Source organism: Barbatula barbatula (assembly GCF_947034865.1).
Source record: "Barbatula barbatula genome assembly, chromosome: 4".
Taxonomy (NCBI): domain Eukaryota; kingdom Metazoa; phylum Chordata; class Actinopteri; order Cypriniformes; family Nemacheilidae; genus Barbatula; species Barbatula barbatula.
Window position 1 is genome coordinate 9,652,136 of NC_136768.1, and position 18,445 is coordinate 9,670,580.

Sequence of the window (18,445 nt, forward strand, 5' to 3'; positions counted from 1 at the left end):
GCCGCTGCGGTCACAGAACGGGAAGCAAACGAGGTGGTGGCTTGCTCTTGACAGAACGTAGCCAACATGACGCAACGTCTGAATAGCCGTCCGCCCGCAGTGACGCAACGTCTGACTAGCCATCCGCGCGCAGTGACGCAACGTCTGAATAGCCATCCGCGCGCCGTGCGGGCAGGACGAATCCACGAGGCTGCCACAGCGATCGGACCCCCGAACACTTGCGGCAACCACCGTGTCCGTCCCCGTCCTCGATGAGTGTACTGCACCCAAGAGATCAGCGGGCAATGCCACGCTGAGGAAATTGCTCTTTTAGAAAAATACCTCAGGAACTGCCAGGACGCCCAGGGGAATCTCCGCTGCACCGCGTCGTAGAAATCGGCAATTCGAAGAATGTCATCAGATGCGAAGGCTCCGAAGAACAAAAGGTGAATGAATGGGCACGCCGGCTCCCCTTTTATACCCGGATTTCCGGGGGCGGAGCCCGGCATGCAAATTTCATTCGCCAATTTTCATTGGCCTTTTCAAAATAGTCAGAGACGATTGGTTCTCAAGGGCGAACCCCATCTGTCGGCTTCGACACAACGTCGAGAGACCGACAGAAAGGGAACTATTGTTTGTTGAATTGTTTATCTTAAACTAAAAAGTGGTAAAGGACAGATAAAGAGATTTTAACTGCAAGGCCATTCATTCTTTATTAAGATGATTCGCTCATTTGGAAGAGGACATTGAGAAAATGGAACAATCTGTGCTATCTGTAAATAGCAACACAGTCGTATAGCCAGCAAGTTGTCACAGGTAAGTTAGGTCACATAAATCTCCAAAACAATTTTGCATATGAATATATTTAAATACAATACAGGCTGACAAGTCAATGCGAGATTTGGGTATTAATGAATCCAAAGCCAGTAGTCCTCACAATGTTTTTACAACATGACATGAAGTTTTTAGGTATTTTGAGATGGTTTGATATTTTATTGTCTATGCAATTAAATTCATGCATTTTTTGGTGTGGCTGAAGTTGCAAGTGCATGACTCATTCAGCTATAATATACTGTTGTGGCAATTTTAATAAGTCGTTTTGGAAGCTAGACAGCCTCCGCCCTCATTCACTTTATTGTATTGAAAAGAGCACCACTGTGCTGAATCTCCCCCGTTGTGTGCCATTGAAAAACTACTTAATACTAGTTTCATACAGGTTTGGCGTAACAGTAGGTGGAAAAAATACTTTTTCATTTTTTAATTGTTCTTTTAAGATTATGTAATGACATCCAGTATATCAGCTTCTCATTAATGGGGCATGGGGAGCACAACTTAAGGAGACGCTATAGTGGATATCCACTTATCACTCATTGTAAATATTAACAAGGATTAAATGTTGTTTAATTTGTGCATATAGACTGGTTCAGATAAATGTGGTGGACTTTGGCAGGGTTCTTCAAACCTCAATGGTCTCTCAACCGTTGAATCCCTTATCACTCTAATGTTCGAGTTTGCAGATTTTGAACAAAAACGCATCACCCAGTTAGTGCTAATCGTGGTATTCAAAATGCATGAATTCATGTAATTCAGTACAAAAACATCCTTTGTCAGCTCACCACAAAGTAGAGGAGGCCAATCTATCATTGTCTGACTATTGTAGTCACTGAGTAGTGTTCAGATTGGTTATTTTGTCTTGAAATTGGTTTGGGATTATCCAGCCGTGCTTATTCATGTTATAGCTTGTGCGCTAAAATCAGAGGCGGAATGCTTAAACATTGGTTGAAGATTTTGCGAAAGGGAAGAGAAATGTCTGGTTTCGTCCCATTTGGCTAATGATCATACGAAAGTAAGGGTCTACTTCAACCACAATACATTCTGATTGAAAGCCACTCAAGAACCGGGACGTATCTGATGAGGTCAATTGCAATCCTTTTCGATAGCATTGCGCACCTTGCAACCCCCACCCCCCCTTCCTAACTTTCGCTCCAACCCTCTATCTTCATTTCTCTCTTTGTTTCATTTCAACCTACCCCAAGGATTTCCTTCAGACAGTATCAAAACTCATTCACCCTGCCTAAGGAAGACTGATTTGCAGCCTTGTGAGGTGTTTTACTGATTTTTGCCATATTTCCCAGTTTTTCTGTTTGGAAAAGACACTTTACCATGTTCTCTTACTGATAGAGTAGCTGATGGAAAAACCGGAGCAGCATATACTCTAGATTCTATCAGATGAGAAGCTCTGTTAATAAATAATTATGATATACTATTTTGGATGTATGTCCAAAATGAAATAATGGAAATAAGTGACTGGGTTTTGATCTCAGAATTAAAGAAAGGCCTAATAGAAAAAGCTACAAAATGAGTGCTAGTGAAATGTATTTGATGATACAGGAATTGTAAAGGTTTGACCTGCAATTAAGTCCTTGTGGATATGAACAAAAACACATTGATGAATGTCACCATAAATGTTACTCAATCTCATATTGAACATGCTGAACACAGGTTTAATTTGTTACGATCTGCACTTTGAAACAGATCCCATTATAGGGGATTCACAATAAATGAAGTCTCAAGACAGGTGCAGCCTTAATCCCAAAAAACTGAGCCATCAAAAAGAGAAATCATATGAGACTGGACAAAGAATATAGCCTTGGCATAAAAGAAGCCCATATATCTCTTTCACCCGGCTCAGAGTTTCCTAATAGACCAATTTCAGCCATGCCTCAAGCAAACCCTCTCTCTTTTGGCCTATTTTTCTTGAATGGGGCAGGGAGGAGGACCCCTGGTGAGCAGGAAGCAGTGGAGCACTGCGGGGTGGTCTGATAGGAAGCGCCAGCCTTGTGGTACTACACATGCCTATGGACAGTTCGGAATGACTGATTCAGGAAAAAAAAATCATACTTCCCTGTTGTGGACTGCAGCCGTCAATTATCCACATTAAAGTCCTGCAGATATAGGGAATTGAAATTCTAGTCAATGAAGCTTATAGCGTTACATCAAAGAATTAATAGTAGAGCAAGTGCAAGGTTTGTTAAACACAATGTAAGTGCAATGTGTAACTGTAATGAGTCCCTCAAATCTGCATTAAAGTACAGCACTTAAATCTGACTTAAAGTCCCTGTGAAATCAAAATGGAAATTTTTATGTGTTAGCCTGTGCAGGGCTCCAGACTAAAACGCGACAAAAAATATTCATTTGTGAGGGATATTTTTGCAGAGATTTCCAATGGATGCGCCAAACTTTGATGCCTGTGTTTTTCATCTATAGGAGCCAATGGCTGTTTGTATAAGTTAACATGCTCTAAAATATTGACAAAATTGCATATAAAAAGACAACAAATGACAACTAGTTACTAAACAAATCTATACTATTTGTTATTTTAAAAGAGGAGTCGTAACTTTCAAGCCACTTTAATGGGTTTTTGATTATCTTATGGTAATTTCTTCATTGACAGAACAAATTTTACAACAAATATATGAAACCTAATGCAATTTACATTTAGATTAACTACACCTGAAATACCTTAAACTAAGATGTTTTATGTGATTTTCACATTCCAACCTTTTTGTTTTTTTAAGGTTGGCTAAATATAATTTAATAAGTTCTAGTGATCACTTTCTATGTGACAGGATTTCGGCATGGCTTTCAATTTAGCAACATTAATTGAATATGATTTAGTATATTGAAACCAAAATAATCATGTCCTCTGACCCGCAGCAAACTTCAGTATTAAAGGAATGCAGACATCCAATCTACTAAGAATACTAGAAAGGGAGAAAGAGGTGCTTCAGTGTTCTGGGAAATAAACTAATAGAGCCACTTTTGGAAATTGCTGAAAGTGCATTAATGTATTGAATGGCTAGTTTGATGCCAGACACAATACTGGTGTTTACGCAAATGGATGTGTGCCCAGGTTAAGAGGTACAATTAGGTTAAATAGTTTATAGTGCTTAATTGAATGATTATTAAGTAAATATTATCATTGTGCTAAAAATCTACAGCATAAAATCTCTTAACAGCAGAGCGCTACTGGCTGGACTTCCGGCTGATGATCCAGAATGCAGCGGCAAGAGTGGTCTTCAATGCGCCGAAGAGAGCACACGTCACTCCACTCTTTTTACTCACGTTACATTGGCTCCACATGGTTGCTTGCATCAAATTCAAAGTTCTACTCTTGGGCTACAAGACCGCCACTGGTTCGGCACCCCATATCTTCACTCGCTAATACAGATTTATGTACCAGCCTATGCTACGCTATGCAAACGAACGACATCTTGTTGTGTCATCCCAAAAAGGGGAAAAATTACTCTCAAGTACCTTGTCTGGATCTGTTCCACATTTGTGGAATGATCTGCCCGCCGCTACGAGATCAGCAGATTCTGTAGCCATCTTTAAGAATCGGCTGAAAACACATCCATTCCGTCAGCACCTGAACGATTATGACTTCTATCTGTTTTCTACTCTTTCTATCCTTAAAAAAATGAATGAAAATAAAGCTTTGTATACTGCGGTGGGAGACCAGTTTTACTAGGATTATGCGTTTCGTTGTCCTTATTTTGTTCCAATGAGTCCATTGTTTACCTCATTTGTAAGTCGCTTCGGATAGAAGCGTCCGCTAAATGACCAAATGTAAATGCGTCTGTCTGTCTTTAGCTGTCTCTCTGTCTGATTCAGTAACTCCTATTACCAAAGTACCACTCAGCCATGCTTAATTAATTAAGAGGCTCTTTAAATGTCCCACTGTCTGGATCCCGTACATGCAGACATCTAGAGAAATCAGTGCGGAAGAGAGACCACGGAGACAATGCTTATAACAGAGCCACTAAGCTTGCCTTCTCACGATTCATTTGTTGGAATTAGCAGATGGCTTTATTTGACAGACCAGCCATGTGAAACTCAACACTTGTTTTAAGTGACGACGGTGCTGTGGAGAACTATTTGAAGATTTCACACCTGAGTGTGACGCTGGACTTAAGCTATTTTGCACCCTTTAACAGGAAGGAGGTCTCCTCTTACAGACCTCAATTCAGTTGATGCAAATGAAAACACGGCTGTGCTGAGTAAGTGTGCATTTTGGTAAGTGGGTTGCGTTTGTAAAAATATTAGAAATAAAATTGTTTCACATTTTAAATGAAGTTTCATTTTGTTTTCATTTTATAGAGACGTTTAGCTATAAAAATCGCCTCTTGCCTTTCAAAGTGAAATAGGTTTCAAACTATAACTTGAACAGTATCGTTCAAACCACACAATGTCTCATTCAATGTCATTCTTTCACTTGTATCTTCTCAATCTGATACCTTTCATTTCACCCTATGTTTTCTGTACCCAGTGCATCTCACATCTCTTTCCAGGGGGGGCGGCTCTCACTTCCTTATTTACTTTTCTTCTGCCCCTCCCCACTGTGCCGATGTTCCAGTCATTGAGCTCTTAAATGAGATGGCGATCGATAGGAATTACATTTCTCTTGCCATTTTTGGCGTTGTAATTGGAGGCGAGCCAGACAAAGTTATTTTGGGGGAGTCGATTGACGGGGCTTTTTAGACAACATCAAGGCACCCCCCTGGCTTCGACAACCCAGTTGCTAGTTTTACCAGTAACATCTCAACAAATCTATTCGAAGAGAAAGAGGACTGTTTTTTAGATTTACAAAAAAAGCTTGAAAAAGATCAATAACCCCCTCTAGTATGAAGTCTACTGCCTTTGAGCAGATGCTACTGTAGATGTGAGCATAGGCAAATCAGCTTCCAGTAGGCCTATGCTAGAAAAACATCAGAACCTTAAGCTAGTATATTGTGTATACAAATATATTACCCCTAGCTAAATCTGTTGTAGCAGTCATTTTGCATTGAATATAAGTTAAGAATTTTAACTAACGAGAAAGTACTGTTACAGTATAATCAGAGTAACCCTGTAAATAGCACGGTATATCATACAGATCCATGTAACTTAAATGTCATCTATATTCATGTATCGGCAATCTGTGAAAACCTTACAGATAAACGCTTCCAGAGGGATGTCTTTGCAATGACCTAAATCTCTATAATAACAAAAAGAACATTTATAGTGAGATTCATGCTGACGGGTTTGTTAGTGTCAATCCTGGCTTTCTCTGGAGTTCTAAATGATTGTAATTACTCTTGACTTGAGCAATGAAAACAGTCTTTTCTTGACAAGCTTGACAGCTCTCTATTTCTCCAGATGTACGTATGATCGTGATATTAATAGCTTCAACACGTTTGTCCAGTACAGGTTGGTTTGCCTTTCTAAACCTTCGCAACCTGCATGCCCTCTGGATTAGCCCTTCACTTTGAGCAAAACAATGCTGCGTAACAAATTTATATTCCACAAATCAACGTTATTGTTGACACAAATTGCAATGCCTTCATGCTTAATAGCATTTATTGCTTCCTTTTAGCAATATTTTGTATTTGCTGTATATGAGTTTCCCCTTTGAGTCCTGAGTGGCAATGCTGCTAGACCAAATATGTTTTTCTTAAGGGCAGTGACACATGAGATGGTTGCACAAAATGTTATGATCCCTCTTATTTTAAGCAAATCAACAAATTGTCTGCATATTTAACCTTGAACTGTCGAGCAGAACTGCACAACAACTTCAGTGCAATTTATATCCATCATTATTTACTCTCCACTAGTACAGCTTGTCCTTCTCAGAGCGCGAGCGAGAAGGAAAGAGAGATGTTACAGCTTGTTGAGACATGCAGCGAGTGAGAAGTGGAAACATCAGTCAGACGGTCCTGTGACTGTCAGCTCACATCAGAGAGGATAGTACTAAACATAAGAACCACTGCTCTGTAGATTACCTGTCAGAATCGAACCATCACCAGAATTCTTCCCATCACACCTTCCTCTTCTTTCATCCTCACCTATCTCTATCTTCGTCTATCACATCCTCTTTCTGCCAGCCTGTAAAGAAACCTGCCAGAAATGGCTTTATTCCCAAATAGAAAGTTGTCGAAGTTTTGTTTCTGTACAGAAAAATCTGTTTTGTTCTCCTTAGCTTCCCCTTATTCATAACAATTCATCATTACAATAATGATTTATAAGTTGTGCTCTCTGGTATGATTTCACCGGAAATTTCAGTTTGTTGTCGTTTGACATCAACTCACAACATTTACGTCAAGTAATCTGCCAAAAAGAGATGGCGACAGAGGCGAAGGTTACGTGTTGCAGCTTTAAGTTAATAGGAGATATACTAGCATGACTAGACAATAACTTTCATTACGAAAATGGCTGCTAAGAAGGCCGTCTCGCTTAAAAAAGGGCTTAGAGAGGAACGTAAATCCAAAGTTCTGAACCATAACCCTCACCTTGGGGCTTTTCAATTTAGTACTGAATGAAAAGGTGCAGGGAAGCGGTCTGCATTGAATTGTTTAGCTATTCTTCAAAATGAATCAAGGGGGGAAACCAGAGGGGGCTTGGATTAGGCCAAAGCCTTTTGAGTTTAGAAAAACAGACGGCCTATGAAAATATCTAAATCACAAAGCCGGTGCATTTAGAATTTTGCCACCAGGGGCGGATTCATCATATTCACATGCAAAGGGAAATCAAATTCTTCGGAAATGTAGAGCGTTACGCAACATGGAAAATGGAATATTCAAATTCACATTCTTGGGACAAACAGTACTTTTGATGTAGGGAGACCACCACAGTGTGTGACTGTGCATGTGAAGTACCGGCTGTAGAATATACACTCTTAGCATTAAACAAGATGGAAAGATTTTGAAAATATAGTAGTAATAGAAAGCAGAATGAGTGCAACATATGTGGAACGGTGATGGAGAGGTGATGTAAGATAGATGGAACAGTAGCCTGGTCTGAGTGGGTCGGTTGTCTTGAGTTTAGGTGTACAAGAGTTTAGCAGAGCTCATTCTTCCCTTTTCAATTAAAGACACACACAGACTCTTTTAAGCACTGTAAACAATAGGCAAGAAGGGCAGAGGGTGAGAGAGAGAGAGAGAGAGCCCTTGATCTAGAAGCAATCTACTAGCTCATCACTTTTGACATCAACCTATAAAGAATGAAAAGCAAAAAGAGCAAAAATCACTTGTATACCAACCGCAAACACACACACACACACACACACTGACAACAGCAACCTGACCCAACATGTAATCATATTGTTGCTGTTGTTTAATCAGCCCTCTGCCCTTGTATGTCATTATGAGCTGTTTAACGCTTGTTCTAACACACACTCATGCACGTTGACACACGTCGTATTTGTCAAACCATAAGTGACGGTAAAGCCTAGCTAATGCTTTTTGTTGTGTACGTGCGCATTTCATCCAATTAATCTCAGACTAGATGCATCAGTGTTGCTACTAAAGCCTAAAATTGGACTAAAATGTTATTGTCACAGAAAAACACACAACATTGATTTTCGACAACATTGGTTGTGGGCGTCTCTTTTTTGGCAAAAACAATAAAAGATATGAATGATATGAGATAGATATGGCTATTTTTTTAGTTTTGCTCTTCTTGCGCATTTGAATCTCTCTCTCTACAAACATTAAAGTGATCACCGAAAAACAACAATTCTGTCATCATTTATTCACCCTCTTGTCGTTTCAAAAGTTCAAACCTGTGTGTCTTTCTTTCTCCGCAGCACACAAAAGAAGATATTTTGTAGAAAGCTGGTAACCGAACAGATGTCACACCCATTCACTTCTATTGTATGGACTATAGAATAGGTTATACATGCATACAGCCAGCGACGCTGCGAATAACGTGCTGTGCGTAGGGCACCAAGTACTGAGGGGGCACCAAAAATAGCCTAATGAAAAAAAACATTTTTTTAAATCTAATATTATTTCATTAGGCTATAGAAAAATGATTAGGCAGGCACATTTTAGCCATGTATATATGTAAAAAAAAAACGGCCGAACAATCCCATATCACCCACTACACCATCATAATGGAATTATGCTTAGGGCACCAAAATGGCTAGCGGCGGCACTGCATACAGTGAATGAACTATGACATAAGTTACTGCGTAACTAGGTGCAAAACTAAAAACATGTATGTACCAATACAACTGATGAGGAGGAAACAAGAAACTATGGTTTTGTAAATGTGCACCTTTTTTTGTTCATACTAAATAAATATTTTTTATATGAAAGCAGTAAATGTTACAACAAAAGGAATAATTGTTCATAATGTAAATTGTTAAAATTTTTCATGACACATGAAACGGATCATCACCTTATTTGGCTCAATTTGGGGTAGGCTATTGTGCAAATTGGGTTATTGTAGATTTAATTGTATCTCTGTCAGTATCCAGATAACTTGTATATGCGGGTTCTCCAAATAATTTTTTCCTATTGCTCAGTGGTTAGAGCATGGCGCTAGCAACGCAAAGGTCATGGGTTCAATTCCAGAGATTGCACATACTTTAAAAAAAGGAAACAGTACAATGCAAGTAAGTCGCTTTTGTCTGCCAAATGCGTAAATGTTAATGTAAACAACACCGGCCGAGTGGTATCCCATCATGCTTTGCTCTACCTTGTCACTTCTGATCTCTCTGAGTGAGCTTTTTTCTTTCTAGCCCACAGGGTCTGTCTTTGACCCTCACTTCCTGTTTTCTAAGAAATGTCTGTCTGTCTATTCACCTCAGCATGGTAAAATGGCACCAGCCATAGCACAATTTGAAGAGCGGTGAGTTACAAAGTGTTGGGATAAGACAGATCGTTCTGCAAGAGAAATTCTCTCTTGTTTTTCAGTCATATATTTATTATTTGGTCATCAACGACCTGCCAATTACAGCACATCATCTGCATTGTTTTGAAAAGCTAAAGTGTCTGGAAGTTGAGCTGTTAGACTCGTTGGAAATTACAGTTTTTTTGTAAGACAGTTGAGTAAATCATCTGGATTTTTAAAAATGTTATCACAGTTCAAAGATATCACAGTCTCAAAAGGCCTGATGCCAATGGCCATGATGCCAGCTGACTCCAAAGTCTCAATGGATCTCCACGGGAGGCATCGCTTTTGTCCTTTTATATCACTAAATGTGTGTACGTGTGGGTGTACATGAGAGGATCGGGGCTCCTGTGAGTCCAATTACTCCAAAAACAAGTAAAAAACATGATGAAATAACCAACAGACACCCCGGCTCGGGGCCATTGCTCATACTGTGTGACTCATAACATGCAATGACGGATTGTTTGACCAGTGCCATGTTTATGAATGAACTGATAGGTGATTTTTGGTCATAAACAAGACGGGGCGTTTAGATAAACACTGTCAGGCTGAACTAAGAGGCTGTGTGGGGACGAAAGTTGCGCGATGAGTCAACGGCTGGGTGGATGCTCTTAAAAATACACTCGTATGTCAAGAACCGACTCGCAGGAAAGAATTATTGCTCAGAGGTTGCTCTTTCACAGCTTAAGAGACTTGAATTCTCAGTTATGAATAAACTTTGTGTCATAATTTTTCTTTAATTTCTATCAGATATTGTTAGTTTCTTTTTAGCGCTACTGTGCGCTAAAAAGAATCCAACAATATCTGATAGAAATTAAAGTGCAGTAACAGAATTATTGAGGAAATAAAAAATCTTGATTTGCTCTCCATTTGATCCGAGCGCTGTCGAGAAAACAAATAATAACAGTCAAGAGATTTGTAATTTTTCTTATTTATGAGCTACCTCAAACACATTTTGCTTCCCAATTGCAGCAATGCTGCCCTATCTGAGCCAAACGTCCGTTATTTACACTTGTTCGGGGTTTAAATGAGAGCAGCTGTGAGGCGATGAGTGAGTGGTGCCCCGAGGGTTTCTTGCAGACGTCGGCTTCTCTGCCCAAGCTTATGCAATTCTGTCTCGAGTCGTTTTGCAGGCTAGTTTATAAGCAACAAAGTGGAATTTAGGATGTCTTTCGTCATCCCTCGCTGTGTCGAGGGGTAATTGAAAATGTAGGATTTTCGTGCATGGGCTAAACAGAGAGGCAGTGGCCTCGCGGCAAAGCAAGGTTAATGACTTTTCCACTTTCATTACCCTGGAGATGGACTTCAGGGGTCTTAAGCGCAGCCCCTGGACATCAGAGGACTTAACTTATCTCACGTTCAATTCTCTCTCTTTTTCCTTTGCTCTCTTTCACTTATTCACATACATGCTGACACGCAGCTTCTTATCAAGAAAAGCTTTGTATCTCGCTTGGATGGGCTTAGAGACGAGATTGTAGGACAATGACACCGGGCGTATCTTTGTTAAGAAGGTGATTTAATGCAAATTTATGTTTAAATTTATGCAATAGATGGCAGACTTATTCCCTCCATGTGACGGTTTTACCCAGTTTTCACAGCTTTTGGTTTTCCACAATGTCAACTTTGCCATGCCTCTCATGTTGTATATGATAGTTTGTACATCTGATATGAATTTTGTGTATTTGCTTTAAAAATTCCTGTATTCTCCACTTATTCCACCAACGGCCTGTTAATGCAAACTTTTCTCACGCAAGTCATCTAATACAAAGCACAGCCTGTACTGAAATACTTCATTTGCATATTCATATATTACCGGTATGCTTGCTTTATAGATAACGCTTGTTTTGATCATAAAACGAAGCAACATTTACTGTACTTCCAAGGCGTTAATTGGCATTTGTCTGATAAGCGTCATGGAATTCAATAAAGCGCTCTTAATTGTTTGATGCAACACCAGTGAACTATTTATTTCTTTTCATACAGCCTTTAAATTTTGCTCACTTCTTTTTTATTTCATTTTAATACGATTACGTTGTTAGTTCTTCCTTCACATCAAAACATTGTCCTTGGAATGATTATTGCTTTGTCCCAGCAGGAAAGCAATTTGGAGGTCTGCGTGAACATTACAGTTAAATGAGTCCCATCAATAAAACCAGATCAGAACTTACCTTTGTAAGCACAACAGTAGATCCATATCTGCAGTGTTTACTTTAATTGTAACAAACTACTGTGTTTTGCAATTTAAAGCTACAATACAACCAAGTATTTTGATGTTTCAATAGCTTGCTTTTTTCTCGCCCTATATGTTGTTGCTTTTGTTGTCACCCCATATGTTGTTGTTTTTGTTGTCACACCATATGTTGTTGTACAACTTTTATGACTTTCTCATTTGTCTTATACTGATTTAACATGGAAACCGAGTGAGAAGCTTCAAAAGCTAATTTATCAGATGGAACACACACACCACGTGTGTTGTCTTTGCGCACCCTCCCTTTTTCCTTTGTGTCTCTCATTTTATTGATTTGTACTATTGATCCGAAGCATAGCATTCACCCACAAGTTGTCTCTTTCCGTATCATTTTCTTTCTAAGACTCAAGCAAATGTGTGCGATTTCTTTGTTCTCCTTCACTTCCTCTGTCTCTGACCTGTTATTTGACAAAACGATTACACACCATTAGCCCCTTCCCACTCCAGCTCTTTCCAAAGTCATTACATCTGAGAGATGCACCCCACCGCTGGCTGAGAGAACGATTTGTGTTGAACTTTTTCTTTGTAGTCAGCCCACTTTGTACAGTCAATCTGAAAGTGCATGTTTTATTCATGTAAACAGCACCTAATGAAAGAGACAACGCTGTAAAGTTGGTAGTTTTAGCATATTCGTTGTTATAGGAGAAACGCTTATCTGAGTTTTTGGAAGGGTGTTGTACATAGTAGTTTTAAGTTATGATGTTTTTGGACTGTGTGGTTATTATAAAATATATAGAAAATATGAATAAATCAAGTCAAACGAAACAAAAATGAACTAACTAGGAAAAAAAGGTAAGGTACTGAGCACGCATTTACAGTATATGCAGACACATAAGTACCTGTAAGCTCAAGGAAACTGTAGATGTGAACATGACAGCTCCGAGAAAATCATCGCCATCCACACCATTTCACACCCAGTGCAGAAAGACTGATGCATCTGCAAGTATTTCACAGAAAGGACACACACACGCATAAGGAAACGTGTGAAGTCGCATTACACACATGCTGATTTGTCATTGAGATTCAGTGGATCAGTGTATGTGAAAATTTCATCTTTCGGTTGCAAGTCCACACCGCCGTTCCTTGATTGCATTATACATGCATTTGTTTTAAAAATGCAATAAGCATGTCACAGGCCTATATTGTTTGTGACAAATGGAAGTCAACTCTTGTTAAGTGGAAGTAATTGATAATTACATGCTTGATTAAGCTCGGGATTTAAACCGGGACATATAGCGACCAAGATCAAAGTCCAACTGAGTAGCGTTCATTGCCATTCAAAGCATGTGCTCATGCCACTGTTTTTAATTTCCGCATGATGAAAGAAAGTGAAATGGCATAGGGTGCGAATGTCCTCCCCTGCCCTCCCTCGTTCAATAACATGACTAGCGCTTTTCGCCTGGCTGGTTTTGGGCTGAGGCGTCACTTTGACGCACATTGAAGACCGTGTGAGGCGTCTCTCTGCCACAGTTGAGGAAACACAATGCTCTTGGCCACCCCAAAAGCGAGTCCAACCAAATCAAAGGCAACTCAAGCACCAAATGACTGCAGGGCAGGAGGTTTCCGAGCGGCAGGGTGTGAGGAGCCATAGCTTTTCTAGTGGCTGCAGTGTAGGTTTGGGCGGAGAAGTGTGACACAGTTGTAAATATCAGTGGACGAGGCAAGGGGCGGGAAGTGAGATTTGATGCGCAAAGCACCAGAGCGAGCGCAAAGAAAGCCACGCTGTGCCATCTGGTGGAGTGGTAATTGGGTAAGGATTTTTCACTTTAATGGTGCCATGGCCCACGCTGGGCTGGGTACAGGGAGCACGGTGCATCCTCAAGGCATAATGTGCATTCCAAGCCCCCACTCGTTTTAAGTTAGGCTAATATTAAAACAGGGGTATATAACTACCCTTTATTTAAGGTAAACTTTTATAAACTCACTCTATACACAACATTCTCCAGGCTTATTGAATCTCCAACATCAATATTTGAATAATTATTAAAAACGAATCCCCGTCTCGCCATTTGCGATATCATAATGGAGGTAAACGTCAGGATCGGGTGGTTTTGGTAGTTTTACAGCATGCTATGAGTGTATATTAGCATTGTTTGTTAATTGTCTATGGCATATGATGAAGCGTTTGGACCTGGAAGCAGGGTGCGGGATATACTTTGCAATTTTCTGAATTGCTTCAGTGACAGAAGTTGGCCAGGTTGGCAGCATAAAAGTTACACCGATTTTCAGTGTTGTTTAAGTTATTTATGCAAACTAATTCACACTTATTACACTAGGACAGATTCAGATTGTGCATGTATGTGTGTTTGTTATTTTGCTCAGTACGGCGGATAACTGGGCAAGTATTCACACTGTTAAAATGAAGGTATGATTGCTTTAATGGTAACAGCGTAAAACTTGTGTTTAAACTAAAAATCTAACAGACACCTGCAGAGAAGTCATAACTGTTTTATGTAGATTGTATTTTTTTATGACTAGATGAATAACCCTTGAATTTGCTGTGTTTCAACAAACATGAAGGGAAGTGCACCTGAAAATGGCAATTTGGATATTTAGAGCGAAGGGGGCTCCAATCCTTGCGAGGTCTTTTGAACTTGTACTTTTACTTGATTTACTCAAAGTTGCCCCCCAACGGGTAAGTCTTTTGTTTCGTGCTGTTTTCGCTCTTAAACGTACAAGTTTCCTTTGTCTGAGTGATACAAATAGTAACGGTCTAATGGACGTTCTTGCATTGCCTCAACTCTACGCAAGTAATTATGGCTTTTTGTGTAGGTCTATAATGGACTCCTCTGACTCACTGCGTGAAACGGTCTAGCTTCGCAGGTGTGCGCCAGCGCTATTCATATGTGCAGCATACAAACACAAAAGCAAACAAATTCCATCTTATTTCCCATCCTCCTCCACCTTCCCAAAGTTCAGCTCGGCTGCCAGCTCAACAGCCACCCACATCGTATCATGTGAGTGACACGTAGCTCCAGAATCTCACGCAACACATTTTAAGTGTCACCAGAAGCTGCTGTCAAACTTTTGATCCAGAAATGTTCCTCTGTTAGGAATGGATCCTCCCCTCCAATCCTCTACAAATTATTTTCTCACTTTTATCAGATACATGCAAAGCTTTACAATATCTTTGAGCGTTGATGATTGTATGTCCAAGGGCATATGTTGTCTGTTCATGAATATTTAGCTAAATCACCTTCTTACCAGACCTTTTAACTATCTTATCTAGCAAGATTATCTTGTCATTCAACTTCACTGTAAGGGCTATGCGAGTTCTTTCTCATCACCAGCTGTTTTGCAATTCATTTGACCATCCTCGAGCAGCATGAAAATGTGTTTTCCCTTTTTAGTATTCCGTATCATAAAGACAATTGCAACTAAGACTAGCCACAGGTCCATTGTCACTGCACAGCTGTCGAACCCTGTGCATTTCACACCCCAGTGTAGTTAGCAGACCACACAGATGCTGCTGTGTACATATGTAAACGCTCCTCTATAGAGTGTACAGCTCTCTTAAGAAAAGCGTCTGTTTGCACCCAGCAGTCTACAAACCAGATGTTGGTCAGCATCCCTTACAAGAAAATACTGTACTATAGAACAATGATGGTTTTGGTTCATTATATCATGACTTTTTGATACATATATTTTTATTATATTTGAGTTGTATTTTCTGGTAGACAACCTTTTTTTCAATTATTTCTCGAAACGATTCATTATTTTGGTAAGTATCATCATATTTTTTTACTTTAGAACATCACCCTACAGTATTATTCAGTATTTTCAAAAATTCTTCTAAGATTCCATGGCGATACCATTGAATTGCCAAGAATTCATGGTAATGTCAATATAGATTTTACTTTCGTAGTATATCAATGTGTACAGAAACAAATTGTCTTTTCAGAAAGTAATTTGTACAAGTAGTATATTGATTGTCTGTTTATACATTTTTTTATATTTATTTTAAATATTTAAATTAATTGATACACTTATTTATACGTTTGTTTGTTTGTTTTATTTAGTCTGCATTTGAAACCATTTTGTAAGATTACGTCACTTAGCCACAACCCCACAACACACTCTACATAACCTATAAGCCATCAAACCCAATGTCGCCATAGCAACAAGAACATAGCATTGACAACCTATATACTGCAACAGCTCCAGTGGTGTTTCTGACCAATCCCATGCAGAGAAGGGAGGAGAATCATCTCACCCCATACGAAGTCTAATATAACTTGCTACAAGTTCATTCTGACTCCTCTGAACTTTGAGGTCTTAAACCTACAGCATTCATTCAGTCTATTATTATTCCATCAGGGTGATTGACAATGGCAGTAATTATAGTGCAGGTACAATGGCAGCGACGCCGGCTGTGCGGTAGTGGGTGGCTCTTGCGTGTCCTGTGGCTAGAGAAGAACACGTCTCACACTCTCTGTTCATCAACACGTACTACAGCTCAGGGCATCTATTGGCGGTTTGACATCCGGGAATGTTTTTCTCGTGATTAAGATGCCCATCTCTACAATGCAGTCTACTCATTACGTCCAGCGAAAGCAGTGCTCACCCAGAAAAAGTATTACAAGCTCTGTAAATGCTCCTTCTACAACATTCCATACACTTCTGAGGCCAAGAAGTATTAAAGAGAGATATTGATACTGACTCCACACATACTAGTGTGACCGGCTGAGTGAGTGTGTAAGCAAACAAGTGAGTAAATGAACGGAGGGTTGAGTAAACGGAAGCAAGAGATTAGAAGGCATGGATGGATGAGAAGATGTTTAAACAGCTAGACATGCTTTACAAGTGCATCCGTTCGGAACACGCCGCAGCCGAAAGCTTTCCGTGAAGTCGCACCTCATTTTACACCTTCCTCGCACTCTAAATTAGACGCTCACACCCTACAGTTCGTGTGTTCCTTATTCTCACTCCAGCTCTCACTTTTGCTGACCTGTTATCTGCTTTCTATATACAGCATGTATTACATTAGTTGTGTTTTGGTTCGGAAGCGCTTGCGTTTTTGATTGAATCTTTCCTTCGCTTCTGTGCATTGATTTGCGATTCCCTTCATTGTAAAGTAGAATGCATTAGAAGCCAAAATAATTTTAATTTCGCCCACACTGGATGCGATGCGTGTAGACACAGTGTCCGTTTTTTGTTAGAAATGCTATTTTTGTACTGCTGCTTTTGACACATAACAGTACCTATACAAGGTGTTGTAAATACTACGAAAAAAATGGTGTGAAAACAACGCATGAAAAAGGATCTACTGACAGAATGAAAGGGTGCATTTTATTTTTGGTCAGTTTAAGAGATGGGTCAGTCCCATACCAGGAGTGAAAAGGGCTGAAAGCAACACAATAAAAATGTGTGACCAGCGGGTTAGGATTTAGCTGGTTCATTGCGATGGTAAGCTCCTGCTCTTCACTGTTGTAGCTACATCATTGTGTAAAAGCATGGATCTCCTTTCACAGCTGTTCAAAAGTAGCTTAGTATTTTATATTACATAAAATGGTGTTATGGGCTTTTATTTGCAAGTCCAAAACAGGGGTAAAGTTTCCATGTCATTTATGGAGCTTAAATATTTTGTTGAAGAATATGACTTGCTGTTATATTATATTATTAGCCACTACCCTGTTATCGGTAGCCAGACCAATAAACAAAACCGTCTATACTGAATCAAAAGGTTGCCCACTTGTACAATCTAGAAAACGTGCTAAATATTAGTATAATTAGAGTAACATCATGTTTTTCTTCTGTTAGCTTCTGCCTGGCTGCCACATCCAGCAATGAGTCGAAGGGAGGCTCTGGTGGGGAACCCTGCGCCCAGCGCGGCGCCTGAGGTTCCGGGCAACAGCACAGAGACATCAGGGCCTGGTCCACGTGAGACCAAAGATGAGATGTTCTCCAAAGTCAAAGACAAGTTCATGAATGAACTGCACAAAATTCCACGTAAGTAAAAATGTTTTCCAATGCTCAACTCATGAAGCACAATTTATCATAAAAGTGCTTAAAGTAAGCTTGTTTTTATTTCACCATGGGTGTGTTGTGTTTGTTTAGCATAATTGTGACGTTAAACGTACAATGCGTGGCATTGATTGAGCCCCAACGTTGGTAGAGAGTAACAAGCTGCGTCAGATCCATTTTTGATTATTTTTGGTTTCCATTTTTTAACTTCCACCGTTCACCCAGTGCTGAACAGTAATGAGCTTCGAAAACAAGCGGGAACGAAACGCGTTCCTTTTCATTCTAATTGTAAATAAGCAAGTGAATGAGTTTTGTGATTTGCATGCCTTCATGCTTGCTGCCTCTGTTCTCAACGCACCACAACCTTCAGTGAAGTGAAGAATCGTATCTATCCATCAATCCACGTGTTCACATATTTCTCTTTTTAGGACACTTGCTCAAACGGGGGATGTAGTTTGTATATACGTTACTGCAGAAGTCCTTGGTTTTTCACACAGGCACATAGCTTCTGACTAAATATAGACATTTATTGGCTTTTGT

General features: G+C 39.7%; 1 protein-coding gene across 2 annotated transcripts in view; it reads left to right on the top strand.

The window, feature by feature from the left end:
* syt1a (synaptotagmin Ia) overlaps positions 1–18,445 on the top strand; it is a 69,487-nt gene that overhangs the window by 19,877 nt on the left and 31,165 nt on the right. For both annotated transcript variants that reach the window (XM_079454134.1, XM_079454135.1), the window contains exon 2: positions 17,702–17,890. In XM_079454134.1, the coding sequence (XP_079310260.1) occupies positions 17,702–17,890 (189 nt within the window). The remainder of the gene's footprint in view (positions 1–17,701; positions 17,891–18,445) is intronic.